The sequence below is a fragment of the Crotalus tigris genome, unplaced genomic scaffold (assembly GCF_016545835.1).
Source record: "Crotalus tigris isolate CLP2741 ecotype Arizona unplaced genomic scaffold, ASM1654583v1 scf7180000020523.1239640, whole genome shotgun sequence".
Taxonomy (NCBI): domain Eukaryota; kingdom Metazoa; phylum Chordata; class Lepidosauria; order Squamata; family Viperidae; genus Crotalus; species Crotalus tigris.
Window position 1 is genome coordinate 1,059,092 of NW_024098059.1, and position 17,477 is coordinate 1,076,568.

At 40.0% G+C, this 17,477-nt stretch overlaps 1 protein-coding gene across 1 annotated transcript in view; it reads right to left on the reverse strand.

Annotated features, from left to right (window-relative positions):
- ERBB4 (erb-b2 receptor tyrosine kinase 4) overlaps positions 1-17,477 on the reverse strand; it is a gene marked incomplete at its 5' end in the record, with an annotated part of 501,305 nt that overhangs the window by 344,903 nt on the left and 138,925 nt on the right. Inside the window, one exon of the mRNA XM_039367010.1 lies at positions 7,148-7,282. Within this exon, the coding sequence (XP_039222944.1) occupies positions 7,148-7,282 (135 nt within the window). The remainder of the gene's footprint in view (positions 1-7,147; positions 7,283-17,477) is intronic.

Below are 17,477 nucleotides of genomic sequence, written 5' to 3' on the forward strand. Positions count from 1 at the left end.
TCATAGCAATGCTTCAAAAATCATGTCAACTAAATGAAAGGTTAATTTTTAAAGCCAAAAAACTATTCTCATCTTTCTCTATCAGATGCAATTCTTGTTGTATGGATTATGAAACTATACAGTTTCCCCCCCCAGTACTGTATGTTTATATAATCAAGACAAATCAGCCCAGGCAAGGACTTACTTAGACAAGGACAGGGAAGAGCAAGAAGGTCTGGATACATAAGTGAATCCTTCAGAGCAATCCTACAGAGATCTGCTTCAAATGAGAGCTTTCAGATTCTCACAGTGTTCAACTAATTCAATTGCCTAGTTTCTGTGATGGAGATTGTTGTGTCCTGGGCCTGCTGAGGAAACTCAGCAGGCCCAGAAATGTTGCAAATGGTCCCGGGCAACCTAAAAGCTGCCCAGGACCAGATTAGATGGCGCCGGTCTTGCGCGCAGGTGCAAGGCGCGAATAAAGGGGATTTATGGATTGGATGTTGGGAAAACTATAAAAGGCCTGCGAGCTTGTTGGGTTGTTGAGTGGTAAGGTGGAACGAATAAAGAACTTGGTTAATAACTTGTGTGTCACTTCAATGCCGTGAACCCCAATACATAAAAGTGGCGATGAAGGTGGGATCGCTGCAAAGAAGAAGACAACTCGAAGAACCTAGCCTCTACAAAAAAGAGCTAGAAGACCAGAAGTCGATGCCCAGATCTGCACTTACCTGCCAGTATGCAAACATGGAGGTGGGCTTGGCAAACGGGCCTCTTCTCAGCCTAAGTTTCAGCGAGGCTAAGAGAAGCTAGCAATGTTGAAGATCGGCCAGCTGTCTGAATTCAACGCGTTGGAATTCTTAAGTGGCCCAGGTGGAAAACTACCTGCGAGTTAACCAGGTTCAAGAAGATGGTTTGATGGCAGCAACCCTGCTGTGCGTCTGCGGGCAGGACACTTTTGATGTGGCCAAAAATTTAGTAGCTCCTGCTCCGCTTGAGTCTGTAACGTACACAGACTTGAAGAATATGCTGAAGGATCATTTTCATCCGAAGCTATCTGTAATTGCATGGAGTCACGCTTTTGAGCAGAGGGACCTGAAACCTGGTGAGTCTGCTGTGGAATTCATTGCTGCCTTGAGACAAGCAGCCAGGCCTTGTGAGTTCAAGGACCTGGAAGAATGCTTACGAGACCATTTTGTCTGCGGCCTTAGAAGTAGAAAGCTGCAACAAAAAATATTTGCTAAAGCTGAAGTTACATTCCAAGATGTCTTACGCAAAGTTGCAGCTGAAGAGGCAGCAGACAGCGCTTGTGAAGGCCTAGGGACTTGCCAAAAGCGCTACAGCAGTTGTGTCCGTCCATCAAGAGGTTGCTCAAGAAGTGCAGGACTAGAAGAAGAGGTGGACAGACTTCATCAGCCTGATATACAAAGGCTGCGAGAGAAGCAAGTCAAGACCTCAGTGGCCGTTCAGTGCCTTGGATGCGGAGGACGCCACAAGTGCTCAGGCTGCCGGTTCCACTCCGCCATTTGTCAGGCATATGGTAGGCAAGGCCACATTGCCATTGTCTGTTTGGGTCACCAGCAGGTGCAACCTCAAGAAGAATTGCTTCAGAAAGGTATCAGGGTCCCTAGCCAACACAGGGTGGGTTTCTGCGTATCACGCAGGAGTATTCTGAGGACAAGGACACACAAAGCCCTTAAGGAAAAATTTTGCATTGACGTGAAGTTGCAAGGGGTTCCCTTATCGATGGAGTTGGACACAGAGTCCGCTCTATCAATCATTTCACTTGACACCTTCAAAAGGATTTGCAGTAGTAGTGGCCTTCAAGTCAGACTCAGGGCATCGAATTTAATCCTGACTTCCAGAATTCCAAAGTCAGTGTGAAACAGGAGACTATGCTCAAGGTGCAGCGTAAGGCTTTTGAGGGATTCCTAGATGTGGTGGTAGTTGGGGGTGAACACACGAGTCTTATTGGACTCGATTGGTTTGAGGCCCTTGGAATCCAAGTAACTGGGCTTCCCAGCTTGCGAACGTTGGGCTTTGCAGAAGTTTGCAAGGAGTTTATTGATGTGTTCAGCTCAGAGCTTGGCTCCTACAAGGGGCCTTCCATTGCATTACATTTAGACCCAACTATCATGCCCATCAGGATCAAGCCTAGAAGAGCGCCTTTTGCCCTCAAAAACAAGATAGATGCAGAGCTGGACAAACTGCTCCAGCAGGGCATCTTAGAACCTGTGAACTCTAGTCCATGGGAAACCCCCATAGTAATGCCTTTAAAGGCTAATGGAGAAGTCTGCATATGCGCAGACTATAAGTGTACACTGAATAAAGCGTTGCAACAGCACACATATCCAGTGCCTGTGATGAGCTACATTCTGGCGTCCCTCAAAGGGGGGCGCCTTTTTGCAAAACTTGATTTGGCACAGGCCTATCAACAACTACCTGTTGATGAGGCAACTGCAGAGGCCCAAATCACTGTAACACATAGAGGGGCTTTTAAGGTTAAAAGACTGCAGTTTGGGGTTAATGTGGCCCCTGGCATATTTCAAAGTATCATGAAATGCACACTTCGTGGTATTCCTGGGTCTGTCCCTACTTTGATGACATCCTCATTGCTGGGGAGTCATCTCAACATCTAGCAGAAAGATTAAGGGCTGGGGTCACTTCCACTGATTTCTTAGGCTTCAGGATTGATGTTCAAGGCATCCACCCTGCTGAATCCAGGTTTCAAGCGATTCAGCAGGCCCCAAGTCCCAAATCCACAAGTGAGCTGCAAGCTTTCTTCGGGCTCTTAAATTTCTATCACGCATTTCTCCCACATAAGGCTGCAGTGTCAGAGCCATTACACAGGCTCTTAGACAAGCAGGCTCCATGGCAGTGGACTAAAGTCCATGAAAGGAGTTTCAATGAGGTTAAGGCCTTGCTCTCTTCAAATGCTGTTTTAGCGCATTTCAATGAGCAACTGCCTGTTTGCATCGCATGTGATGCATCTCCTTATGGGGTGGGAACAGTACTTAGCCACCTGAAGGCTGATGGGACACAAGTCCCTGTAGCCTACTATTCAAGGACTCTGTCATCTGCAGAGCGGAATTACACTCAGATTGACAGAGAAGCCTTGGCCATAGTGGCTGGCATAAAGGAATTCCATGATTTCTTATATAGCCTTTTCATGGTCTACACAGACCATAAGCCTCTGCTGGGGTTGTTTACTACTTAGAAACAGACACCACACATTATTTCCCCACGTATGCTGAGATGGTCGATTTTCCTATCAGCATATGATTATACACTCATTCACAAACCTGGAAAAGAGATGGGCCATGCAGACGGCCTCAGCAGATTACCTCTCAAACAAATAGAGGCAGATCCTGCTCTTGCTATTCACATTCTCTCCATTCAGGATTTACCTGAATCTCCCCTCAATGCTAGGGACATGGCTGCCACTGATCACACACTCACACGCGGGCTGACATGGGTCTTGTCAGGATGGCCTGATACGTGTCCAGATGCTGCGTTTCAAGGTTTCTGGCAAAGAAGACACGAACTGTCTACATTTAAGGGGTGCCTGTTATGGGGTAGTTGAGTTGTTATCCCAGCCTTACTGAGGTCTAGAGCAGTGGTTCTCAACCTGTGGATCAGGACCCCATTTGGGGTCGAACAACCATTTCACGGGGGTCACCAAACAACGCAGTCCGCCATTTTTTCCCCTTTTCCTTAGCTGTGCTACTCCCTTTTATTCTATTGGCTTTTGAAAGCCAATAGAATAGACTCTCTTGAATAGAATCTAATTCTATTGGCTTTCAAAAGCCAATAGGAATTGTCCAGGCTGTCTCTGCCCTGCTGAGCCCATCAAAAGTCCCATTCTGCAAATGGTGCTGCACCAGTTGAATAGTCCTCAACTTACAACCGGTTGAGTAGTCCTCGACTTACAACCACGGCATTAAAAAGGTTGAGAACCGCTGGTCTAGAGTCTTGTCCTCTCTGCATAAGGGACATCCGGGCATCGTGCACATGAAAGCGCTTGCACGCAGCCATTTTTGGCTTTATAAAAATATTGAGACCCAAGTGCACGGGTGCCAGGTGTGCCAACAGTCACGGCCTGAAATGCCTCAGACCCCTGTACACAGGTAGGAGGAGACACAAACCCCTTGGTCAAGGGTACATTTAGATTATGCTGGGCCCTTTCAGGGGCAATTCTTTCTTATCCTGGTGGATAGACATTCTAAGTGGCTAGAGGTTGTATCTGTCTCCTCCACTACCACTGCTAGGACCATCCAGGTGTTGAGAGGAATCTTCACCACCCATGGGCTTCCTGATGTCCTCATCTCTAACAACAGCCCCCAATTTACTTCTTTTGAGTTCCAGGCTTTCCTACAGGCCAACTTGATCCGGCACACAATGTCAGCTCCTTTCCACCCTTCCACCAACAGGCAAGCTGAACGGATGGTACACATCACCAAAGATGCACTCAAAAGAATCATGCAGGGTAGCTGGCATCACAGGTTAGAAGACTTTCTTCTTGCACACCGCACCGCACCATGCACTGCCACGGGAAAGAGTCCAGCTGAACTCCGCTGGGATCGCTGCCTCATCACGAAGTTGGACAGACTGCACCCAAGCCGGGTGCCTTCACAGGTGCCACAGCCGTGGGCACCTCGGAGACTTCAGGTGGGCGATCCGGTCTGGGCAAGAACTGGACATCTCTGGGTTACTGCTGTTGTCTGCAAGATCTCAGGGCCGCTATCATACGAAGTGACCTTGAGAGATGGCCGCGTCCTTCGGCGTCATATTGACCAACTGCGCTGGTCGATGTTTCTGCTCCTGGTTCTGCTCTCGGGGGGGAGGGGGACCAGGAACATGCTCACACTTCAGGTCAAAATCCTGAGAATCAGTCTTACAGTGCCTGGGGACTTCCGCAGGTTGCTGTTAATGCCCCAATGGAGGAGCAAGGGCATCCTCAGGTTCAGCTATTGCTCTGAACAGGGAGTCACCCCAGGGGGTGGTCTGCGCATCTGCAAGTGCTCCAAACAGGAATTCTCCTGAGAGGGGGTTTGCCATAGAGGTGGCTCCTGACTCTGGCACCTCGGCCAAATACACGGGGGACTGGAACTACTGGGGCAAGGCTGCAACGCAGGTCACATCCGAGACGGGTCGCGGGCTCGAGGGACAATGTTCCCAAGAGCAGTCCATGGTGGAAGGGGAAAACTCCACTCCACCATTGGGCTTCAGAATTTCCTTGCCTCTGAGGGAACCTGGCTGGAGTTCAGAAGATCCAGCTGGTCCGCTGCGATGAAGGTCACCTGTCATACAAGGGCATCAAAGTCCTGGTCTATCGAGCCCACCAGACGGGCCAGTAGACCAGGCACCATTAAGTAAAAATCCTGGTCTGCCTAGCCAGGCAGGTGAGCTGACAGACAGGCACCCTGCCTGGCTAGGTCGCAAAGGGCTAAGGCCCCTCCCAAGCATCTGGGAGACTATGTGAGGTTTCTGTCATCACAAAGGAACCTTGCTGGTCTATAACTGGATGATGGGGATCTACACTTGGTCTAGCGTAAATAGACTAATTATAATTTTGGAGAGCATTTTGTTTAAGTCAACCTCATTATTTTATAAAGATATTTTGGCCTGTGTGTTGGACAGAGGAATTCCTCTTTTCCCTGCCAGGAAACAAATGTAATTATGTGTATAGTTGTGTGTTTCATCTAGGGGGAGGGTTGTTGCAAATGATCCCGGGTAACCTAAAAGCTGCCCGGGACCAGACTGGTTGGCACCGGTGTTGCGCGCAGGCGCAAGGCGCGAATAAAAGGGATTTATGATTGGATGTTGGGAAAACTATAAAAGGCCTGTGAGCCTGTTGGGTTGTTGAGGGGTAACGTGGAACAAATAAAGAAGAACTTGGTTAACAACTTGTGTGTCGCTTCAATGCCGCGAACCCCAATACATAAAAGAGATTATAAAACATAGTCCTTTGAAACATTACATAAATAAAAACAGAAAATTCTCAATGAATTTTGTTGCATTTCTGACATAGGATAACTGAGATCTTCATTTCAGCATTCTATATAAATTGATCCAGTTAGATCATAATAAAAAGATCATTTAGATGTTATAGTTCTATTTTTCTGATGTGGTTCTCAGATTTAAAAAAGCATAATATTTGCACACACAAACACAAACAATCTGGAAAGAATGATCTTATGAATAAATATATATAAAATTCCAACATACCATTATACCATTGTTACTTGCATATGCGTGTATTTTTATTGTTACATTTTTTTTCAAGGAAATGTTAATTCATATATTTGAAGCCAATTTTTTTGGGGGGGGAGGAAAAAGGGGAGACTGATATCAAGGCAGCTCCCCAGTATTATTGCCTAGGTTTTCTACATATTTTTTAAAGATATATCCTCTTTAATGGAATTTATCAACTTACCAACTTAACATTATGGGATACTTTGTACATGGAAATACATTTAAAGAGAATTAGTAGAGAGGGAATCTATATCTTAAAAAAAAACTTTAAACCTTGTAATGTTTGAATGCATTCATTTATACAAAGCAATGAAGAGGATTTTTTAAATAAATCCTATTTTTTCTTTTTATTTCCTTTATTTCTCACTGTAACTGAAATGTACTGAAATTAATCTTAGTTGTTGTTCATTTTTTTAGAGATTAGTTAAAAATATTAGTGATACATAAGCTGTTCTTTCAAAAAAATATTTTTCTTCCTTTATTTAATTTATCCCATCTTTTTAACCAATAGTCCAAGGAAGTACTGCACATTCCTTCTCCATTTTTGACTACTATTAAGCAATTGGGCAGTAATTTTAACCAGTTACTATTACTATCATTTGAAAGAGTGGAAGTGAAGTGGACTTTAAATCTTCCATGTAAAAGCACCTTTTTGCTAGATATAAAGAACAGTATATGTTAAATATAATTTAGATTTTTAGATAACATAATATATAATATATTTAGTTATAGTATAATATATTTTATGTTAGATATGAGATATATGTTAACACATATATTAACACATAAATACTATAGAAACATATAAAAAATAATATAGTAGAGTTGTCAGAAGAAGGAAAAAATAATTACAAATATAAACCAAGGTCATTGTTAACAAAATTACAGTACTGATCCCAAAGCCCATACTTACAGTCTGTACTACTGTTTTTTGGAACCACAGAGAAATTGGAAGCCAAAGGGTTGCGAACAATATCTTCCCACTGAATGGTGTCTGCATAGCAAAGAAATCTGTTCTGGCCAACATATACTCCTCCATTTAAGATTTCTGCATCAAAAAGAAGTAGGGAGGAAAAACATATATTAAAACTTTTCTGTGAAGGAAAAATAAAATGATTTTGTAAAACAACAGCAGAAAACATAGTAAAGTTCTTAAGAATTCACTCATTGCTCTAAGGAATCAGATCTTCACAGAATTAAGTCACTCCAATGGCTTTTTCCTTCTTTTTTCAGCACTCTAATTAGGACAGCCTTACATGGTACAATTCTGCTCTACAATTACTAGAACACCAGAAGTACCTCCAAGAACTGAACCTAGAATCCTTATGGGGAAGCATCAAAGCTTGAGAAGGTATCAAACAAGAAGGTACACTTTGGACAATAATTTTATCTAACCAAGCATTATTCAACAATTGGAGGTTTATGTGGAAGAAAAGCCACCTCTTAAGGACAGAATCAGTTGAGTGGAATGGGACAACAATGCCTTCAGTGACTCCATTTCTCACTTATTTGAGAGTGTCCGTTTTAAATGTGGGATGCCATATTCTTCAGTATACCTGAGGTTTAAGAGCAAAAGCTAAGTATCTAAATTAAGGACTGCATTATCAGACAGAAAGCATTACTTTGAATTAAAACTTCCTTTTATAAGTTGTTGGACTAGAATTAAAGGACTTCTGGTAAAATAAAAAAAATACTGCAAGGGAAATATAACAAAGCTAAAACCTTAAATACACAAGAAGGCTCATCAAGCTTGGAGGGATTTATTAATAAATGAGTATGCCTACAATTTTGCTGCATATAACAAATAATAAGTAATGAAGCAAAAATGCACATTTCTAAGCAGAACTAGAAGCAAAAGCCTACCCCATAAATACATGGAAGTAACTATGTGTTTCCTTTCCCCTAAGTATTTCCCTGAGAGGGATTTAGTTTCTAGATGGCTTCTCAACCACTTTGAGATTATAGAGATGAATACATAAAAGCAATCTCAATTTTGCTGTGCACATATAAAAGGACATGGACAAGCATTACAATTAAATAATCATTTTGAATGTTTACTGAAAAAGCTCTTAATTATTAATCCAATTTCCCTCAAACCAATGTTTTATTTGTCCACTACTATATCTACAAAATTACTATTAATAAGATACAGTTTTCTGTCAGGTTAGATATGATAGAATTACATTTTACTTCATTTGCTTTAGTCTTTTCAGAATGAAATAAGAAGATAGCTAGAGCTACAATTCATTGATCTCATCTCTTGCAACCTCTTGGCTTTGCCTCTCTCTAATCATTCAGGCCGACATCATTTCCATTGGATGCCCACCTCCACTGTGAATAGGAGATACCACAGAACTATCTCAGGTTCTTCAAGACTTGATATTTGTATTTTTAAAATGGCAGGTGACATACAGGGGTCAAAACTACATAAAGCAGGGTAGTCAAACAGCCGGCCCGCGGGCCGGTTTCATCATACTGAAGCCATGCCTACCCCATTACCAGCAATGGCAAAACTGGCCCGATACATTGCGTGATGTCATGTGACATCGCAAGTTTGACATGTCTGACATAAAGGGTTAAAAAGTATTGTTTTAAATTTTACATGAGTGCAGCCCCTCTGTGCTACCCATTAAAATAGTCCATCTTTGTGCTGAGGGTGGGAGATATAAGGTGCAGCTGTGTAAAGTAGCAGCTTCTTTTCTTTTCTGTCTTTAATGAATAGAAATATGCATTTTAAAAATACTATTTAGGATGCTGTGCAATTATTCCTTCACAGATTTTAGCTTTCTAGATGAGGAGATTGGGAAGGAGGATGAGAAAGAAAAGGAGGAATAACAGAATAACAGAGTTGGAAGGGACTTTGAAGGCCTTTTAGTCCAATCCCCTGCACAAGCAGGAGACCCTATACCATTCTGGACAAATGGCTGTCCATTCTCTTCCTAAAAACTTCCAGTGATAGAGCACCCACAACTTCTAAAGGTAAGCTGTTCCACTGGTTAATTGTTCTCACTGCCAGGAATTTTCTCCTCAGTTCTAGGTTGGTTCTCTCCTTGATTGATTTCCATTCATTGCTTCTTGTCCTGCTTTCTGGTGCTTTGGAAAATAGGTTGACCCCCTCTTGTTTGTGCCAGTGCTTCAAATATTAAAACACTGCTATCATGTCATCCTACCCCTTTTTTTCTCTAGACTAGACATGCCCAATTCCTGCAACCATTCTTCATATGTTTTAGCCTCCAGCTCAGTAAACATCTTTGCTTTCTGCACTCTTTCCAACATCTTTTTTATATGGGGCGACCAAAACTGTATGCAATATTCCAAGGCATTATATTATCAAAGCCTTATAAAGTGGTACTAACACTTCACGTGATCTTGATTCTATCCCTCTGTTAATGCAGCCTAAGATGCACTGGCTGTTTTGGCAGCTGCAGCACACTGCTGGCTCAAATTTAAGTAACTGCCCACTATGACTCCAAGATCTCTCTGCTGCTATTGAGCCAGATACCACCAATTCTATACTTCTACATTTGTTCTTTTCTTGCTTAAGTGTAAAACCTTATTTTTCTCACCATTGAATTTCATTTTGTTAGATAGGGCCCAATGTTCAAGTTTGTCAAGATCCTTCTGAATCTTGAGCCTATCTTCTGGAATGAAGACTATTCCTGACAGCTTGATGTCATCTGCAGATTTGATGAGCTTCCCTTCTATCCCCTCATCTAAATAATTTAGGAAGAAATTGAAGAATACTGGGCCTAAGACAGAACCTTGGGGTATCTCACTTCTTACTTCCCTCCATGTAGATGTAGTTCCATTAAGGACTAAACATTGAGTGCGGTTTGGCAGTCATCTGATATTGTCTATCCCAGGGGTCCACAACCATAGGCCGTGGCCCACTATTGGACTGTGGTCTATTGGCCACCAGGTTGCATGAGTGGCTGGCCTGTGCGAGTGCATGTGCGTGCACAGCCCCACTCATGCAAACATTGCTGGCATTTGTAGCCCCACTCATGTGAGTGTCGCTGGTGTTCACAGCCCCACTTGCATGAGTGTCGCTGTGAGCATCGCAGCCCCATTCATGCACGTTTGCCACGAGTGTTGCAGGCGTTTGCAACCCCATTCGTGGGAGCATTGCAGGCGTTCACAGCTCCATTCATGCGAGCATTGCCATAAGCGTTGTGGGCTTTTGCGGTCCCATTTGCGTGAGCATCAAGGGTGTTCATGGCCCCATTTGCATGAACATCACGGACATTTGCAGCCCCAGTCGCAGGAGCGCTCATGGCCCCACAATGCTTGTGTTCACCCCCGTGCTTGTGTTCACTCCCTCACAAAATCATTCCTTCTTTCCCCCCTCCTCCCACTCCAGGCAGCCAACCCTGAAAGGTTGGGGAACTCTGGTCTATACCACATTTTTCTAACTTACCAAGAAGTAGCGGTCACTTTTGTCAAATGTCTTACCGAAATCTAAGTATACTATGTTCATAGCATTTCACTGTCCACTAATTTAGTCACTTTGTCAAAGAATGAAATAAGATTTGTTTGGCATGGTCTGTTTTTGACAAATCCATTTTGGCTTCTGGTTATGACTTTGTTTGCCTCTAAGTGTTCGTAGATTCGTTGTTTGATTATATTTTCTGGAATATTCCCAGGTATTGATGTAAGGCTAATAGTTTTGTAGTTTCCTGCATATATATATATATTTTGCCTTTTTTGAAGATTGGAACTACATCAGCTCTTTTTGCAGTCCAGCAGCTCTACTTTCTCACTGTTGCTCATCACTTCCTTGCCATCTTCTCCCATTAGTGGACCAATTGACTGTTTCCTTGACTTTTTTCTTGTTTTTTACATGTTGCAAAAAACTTTTTTTTAAATTATTTTTGACATTTGAGCTTTAGCTTTCCTGACTTTACCTTTGCAGTTTTGGACTATATTTTGGTATTCTGCTTTAGGTATGTGTCCCTCTTTCCATTTTTTATACTGTTATGTTGCTTTCTTTTTGGATTTCTTTTTCTTTTTGAAAATATTTTATTAATTTCAAGTTTTACAATCATAAGTACTTAATAAACAATGTGGTGTCTGGGTTCCTTTATCATTCAATGGTACATATTAACTTTCACTCAAAATATCTAATATGACACCATACAATATTTCCCTGATCCTCTCTTCTTCCAATAATAATCCTTTTTCCACACTATGCAAATATAATTCTTACTGCTATTAGTACCTATACAATAAAATATAAACATCTTCATCACATTTTTCTAATGTTATACATAATGTCAATAATATCAGTTTATAATATGTTCTCTAGCCAAAACTTATCACATATGTATTTGCAATCAAAGTTCCCTTATTCAATCCATATTCTGCTTTTTCTCTCTTTTACTTTTTTTCAATTTGGATTTCCCATCAATATTCAAAATAACTTTATCAATTATCATTTTTCTCATAGTTAATTACATTTGCGTAATTAAAAGCTTCCCTTATATTGACCCTCTTAATATTTTCATATTTCCCATCTTATAGAAAAGTATGTTATCCTAGCTACAAATAATATCCTTCTAGTTTATAGTGGTCCTTTTATTTCTAACAATTGTCTATTCTTTTAGTCATATTCAAACATCCATTAGATAGTATAATACCTCAACTAATTAGTCAGGACCTCTATTTTCTTCAGTCTTACTCTAGCTTTCTTCCTTTGCCAAATAACTTTCTAAGTCAATGCATTTAAATCACCAAGTGTCTCTTCCTCTGTTTCTGTATACATTATTTGGAATAAAAAGACAATTTAATTAAAATATTTTTTGTAAAAACACTTAATACATTTATGTTCATTAAACAGCTCCATTTTCTTTCTCCTTCGGTTTGTCTCCTAATTTCTTGTTCCCAGTTTTCAGCATTTCTCCTAACAGCTCTATCATCCATTCTATCAATTCTTCTTCCTTGTCCTCAAGTATGTTCTCAAATCTTGAAAAGTAAAATGTATTTTCCATTTCTGGTGTTGTATCTGGGTCTTCCAATTTTTTATTTATTTGTATCTGTCTGTTGGTTTCTTCTTTCAAATCCTCCATCTTTGAATCATTTTCCTCTATTTTTTCTTTTGTTTTCTGAGTTGCTTGTTCATTCTTTGTAGTCATTTTCTGAATGTTTCCTGCTTGTAAGTTAAAACTGGAAAGTTGTTCATTCATTTTATTTAAATTATTTTAGTCTCATCATGATTTAAAACAATTGTCTCTTGAATTGATTTCAACATGGAGAGGATTTCTTTCTGAAGTTCATTTACATTTTCTTGTTTTTTCCAAAGAGAAATAGTCCAGAAGCAACTTTCCCACTGTTTCTTAATATTTCTTAATAATTTTTGAAACTAAAAGTCAGTCAATATTTGTAATCCAAGCTGGCCAATTCAAAATGGTTTATCGTCTCTTTCATACAGATAAACAGCCCAAGGATTTTCCCCCCCTATTTCCAGCTGCAGTCTGCAAAAATGAAAGTTTCCAGGAACAACAAAGAGTCTTATCTATGTCCGGGCTTCGTGCCAAATTTTCTTTAGGCATAATAAATTGTAATGCCAAAGCTCACCACTAGATGTCATTAACATCCATCTTCCAGTTTTTAAGTCCAAATTTATTTCACCAACTTTCCAAATATGTTTTCAAAAAGAAAGTCTTAAAAGTACTTTTAGTCCCCAAATTTATCAAAGCTATATCTCTGTATTAGTTCTAAATTAATCTTATGGTTTTCTCTATTTTCCCCCCAAGGAAAGTTATTCATCACTACTCTTTTCCTTAGGGAATGGGACAGAAGTTCCCCTTCTCTCTATCATTTGGAATATTCTTTGCTTTGGGAATTCTTTTTTTCCGGAAGAAGTTTTAAAGTTATAAAGGGAGGATTATGTTCTCACCCAGTTCCATCCGCATGGTTCAGAAGTTGCTAATTAGTGCTTATCTTCAGTTGTCAGTAGCTTCTGACTGGTCACATAAATGCGGCCAGTCTTTCCCCTGACAGTTTGAAGGGCTTCCTTGGATCAAACAGGAGGGCAGTCACTTCCGCGATCAATGAAATTCTCCTCCTTCTTCATTTATTTATTTATTTTTAAAATTTATAAGCGCCCCACTCCTGAAGGACTCTGGGCGGCTAACAATACCTCATCACCTCTCCTGGCTGACTTTAGATCCTTCTTAGGGTCCCCAGCAGAGTGATGTCTAACCTGGAACTCTTCTTGGATTTCTTATTTTTCTTTTTCAACAGTATTGTGGTATATTAATAATCACATTTATAATCACATTTTTATAATCACATTTTTCAGAATTTCTCAAGCTTCTTGAGTTATTTTCCTCTTTAAGATTTTCATCCATGGTATTCTTTCCAAGCTCTAAGTTTGTTGAAATCAGTTCTTTTAAAGCCTAAGACACTAGTTTGATTTTGTTCTATTGCCTGTGTCTGCATTATATTGAATTCCACTATGACATGGTCGCTCTCCCCCAAAGTTTCTTCGACTTCAACCCCCTCTATCATTTCATTTCTGTTAGTAAGAAGTCTAGTATAGCTGACCTAGTTCCCTGCTCTACCTTTTGGATGACAAAGTTGTCAGCTAGGCTCATAAGGAACCTGTTCGATCTCTCACGTGATGCAAAGTTTGTTTCCCAGTTTATGTCAGAATAGTTAAAGTCCCCCATACTATTATGGTGTGCTTCCTACATACATTGATTAACAGAGTTAACAAAAAGTTATTATTTCTTCTGCTTGCTTCAGTGGCCTCTAGTATACATCTATGGCAATGTCATTCTTTCCCCCCCCCCTTTATTTTAACCCATATACATTCAAGAAGGCTTTCATCTTGGTTTTATGCAATTCTATAGAGGTGCAATGTTTTTGTACATATAATGCAACTCCACTCCTCTTTTGTTAGGGCTGTTTCAGGAGGAGGAGGAGGAGGAGGAGGAGGAGGAGGAGGAGGAGGAGGAGGAGGAGGATTGTAATTTACAGATAAAGTGATAGGGCAGGTCAATATTTAAATACCTGCAATTTTGAGTCAGATAAGATTCTGACTGACTCAGCCATCCCTAATTTGAAGTATTACTTTGTCCTGCTTCATTAGGAAAATAATATCTGAATTAGACCCTTCAGTACACACTGAAACATAATTAAGGTAGTATTTTCAGAAAGCCAAAATGCCAAATGAATCTCACCTCCTCAAATGCATCCCAATACAAAAAGAGACAGTGAAAGATGTATAAAACCAAACAACAATCAAAGAGCACCCTTTGATATGTAGAGTACATGAATACAAATATGCTACTAACAATTCATTTCCAAGGTAGCTAATTATTTCCAAACCTGTTCTAAGTCAAGCAAAGAGAAATTTATCCATCAGTTGCTTTGATATTATAGCTGTATTGTGAGAAGCAGCTCTGACAATACCCCAGACCAAGAAGTATCTCTTGCCAGCAAACAGCCACAGGGAATTTTGGCATGGTTACTTATTAAAACAGTTCTGAAAACACTGGTCTACCACTGAAATTAAGTCTAGGAAATTTAATAGTGAAATTCACATTTTCACTTTCTGCCCTTCAGCACTTTCTGATGCCCTCAGTAATTCTTCAACATCTTCAAATTAAAAAAATGTAGTTGTGTTAGCTCTTTGTAGCAGACATAATGAAGCTCTCTGGCACCTTAAAGCCTAACAGACTGTCTACCTATGGGTATGTATAGTATCTTCACAGGAGATATCTTATAATACAGTCTTACATTGCCAAATAGATGTCCATGTCATTCAGTAGACATCTGCTGTTGGCTTCCCCTCTCAACCCAGCCCCAACTATGAAGAAATGAATCAACCAATTCTCTTTTATTTCAATAATTGCACTTTAGCAAGAAACCAAAGGTAAGTGCAGGACCCAAAAAGGTAAAAGAAAATGAAAAATGAATTATCACACATCACTGACTGCCACAGCAGTCAGCATCCATTTGGTCCTATTGCAGGTTAAAAGTATTCCCACACCCTAAATGTAACTGACAATTACTTGACTTATTTCCCTGATCTTGACTGACTACTGTGTTTATAACAAGCTATGCCTGAATTCATCTGTGTAAATTCCAAAATAATAACTGTCATTTCTGAGGAGGACCTTGTATCAATGTCACCATGAGAAAAGGAACTACAAACTGGACTGTTTTTTTCATTCACATTGATGGAATTTGACAGACAGGTCCAAACAGATGTATCAAGATGATAGAGAACCAAGTGAGTAAGGAAAGGGGTCATATCTGCAACACTGGAATTCTAGGACTGACAAATTAAATCAATATAAAGATGGGCATTTACATTTTAGAGATAGAACAGACTCTTCTTTATAAGATGGCCCAGTTTATATAGAAAAGAGTGTGTTCTATTTGCAAATGGTTAACATGTTATACTTCTATTTAAAACATTCGCATAGATGACCAGAGCCTGGAATATTGTGCTAGTAGGTGAGTGACTATGCATTTGTGGCTTGCAGATGAAATTAGTTAGGTCACTATAGTATCTCTGAATGGTTAGATATGGAATATAGATAAATACATGATAGTTTGCTGCTGTCTGTGCACCTTTAAGGTCATAATCTCCTGTTCTTAAAGCATGAGACTTGATTTTACAGGCATATAGCAAATAAGAACAAAAAAAAAAAAATACAGGAAAAAAATGTGACTGCTTCCTGCTTCTTGATTGTTCTTATAAGAGTCCTCAATCTGAAAACACCCTTTAATTCAGATTACTTGATATTTTTTTCCTAGACTTCCAGTAATAGATAGGTTTCAGAACATGGACATGTTCCCACCATAAGATTACATAGCCAAGCCTGTACCCATTTTAACTGATTTTTAACAACCTCTTATATGACCATTAAAGGTGAAGTTTTGTAGTATCTATTATAAGAAAAGATTATGTAAACAGAAAAAGAAAGGAATATATTGGAGTAAATCCTTAATTTGGAAGCTAATTTGCCTGAAAACATTGCATTCAAAAATCCACTTTTGTTTGTTCTCAGACCAGCCAAATAACAATTTGATTAAAGATATAGGAAGAAACCCATTTATTTGCATAGGGTTATGGTTAGGGTTCTGGAAAAGAAGCATAGATGATTTTGAAGGAATTAAAGCTATGTTAACAAGACTTGGCTATTTGATGCACTAATCAAACAGGTGGTAAGGAAGAAGAGGAACTCAGACACAAAACAGTTTGTATAGAAAATAAACGCAAGGTAGATTTGAATAGAATAGAATAGAATAGAATAGAATAGAATAGAATAGAATAGAATAGAATAGAGCTGTAAGGGACCTTGGAGGTCTTCTAGTCCAGCCCCCTGCTCAAGCAGGAGGACCTATACCAGAATCAAGATCACGTGAAGTGTTAATATCATTTTTTAATGACTTGGTAAGATCACACTTGGAATACTGCATCCAGTTTTGGTTGCCACAATGTAAAACAGATGTCGAGATTCTAGAAAGAGTGCAGAGAAGAGCAACAAAGTTTTATCAGAATCAGAGTAGAGCTGGAAGAGATCTTGGTGGTCTTCTAAACCAGCCCCCTGTTCAAATAGGAAATCCTATACCATTTCAGACAAGTGACTGTCCAGTCTGTTCTTCTTGATTAGGGGACTGGAGGTTAAAACATATAAAGAATGGTTGCTGGAATTGGATATGTCTAGTTTAAAGAAGGACTAGGGGTGACATGATAGCAGTGTTCCAATATCTCAGGGGTTGCCACAAAGAAGAGGGAGTCAAGCTATTCCCCAAAGCACCTGAAGGCAGGACAAGAAGCAACGGATGGAAACTAATCAAAGAGAAAAGCAACCTAGAACTAAGGAGATATGTCCTGACAGTTAGAATAAATAATCAGTGGATCAATTGCCTACAGAAGTTGTGAATTCTCCAACTCTTTTAAGAAGACACTGGACAACCATTTGTCTGAAATGGTATAGGGTTTCCTGCCTGAGCAGGGGGTTGCATTAGAAAACCTCCAAGGTCCCTTCCAACTCTGTTATTCTGATACTTCCCAAATACTTCAGTGTTCTGTAATATTTTCTATTTTCCTTGCTGACTTCCTCTATTCCAATTTCCCTTAACATAACTAAAACTGTTATTTAATTTCCTACCTCTTCTCATTCCATTTGGTATATAATATTATGATGTTAAGTTGAAGTGTTTCCCATCTGCTGTGGCAGACCATCTCATCTCCAAATATATGCAAGGCTGAGTCTACAGGATAC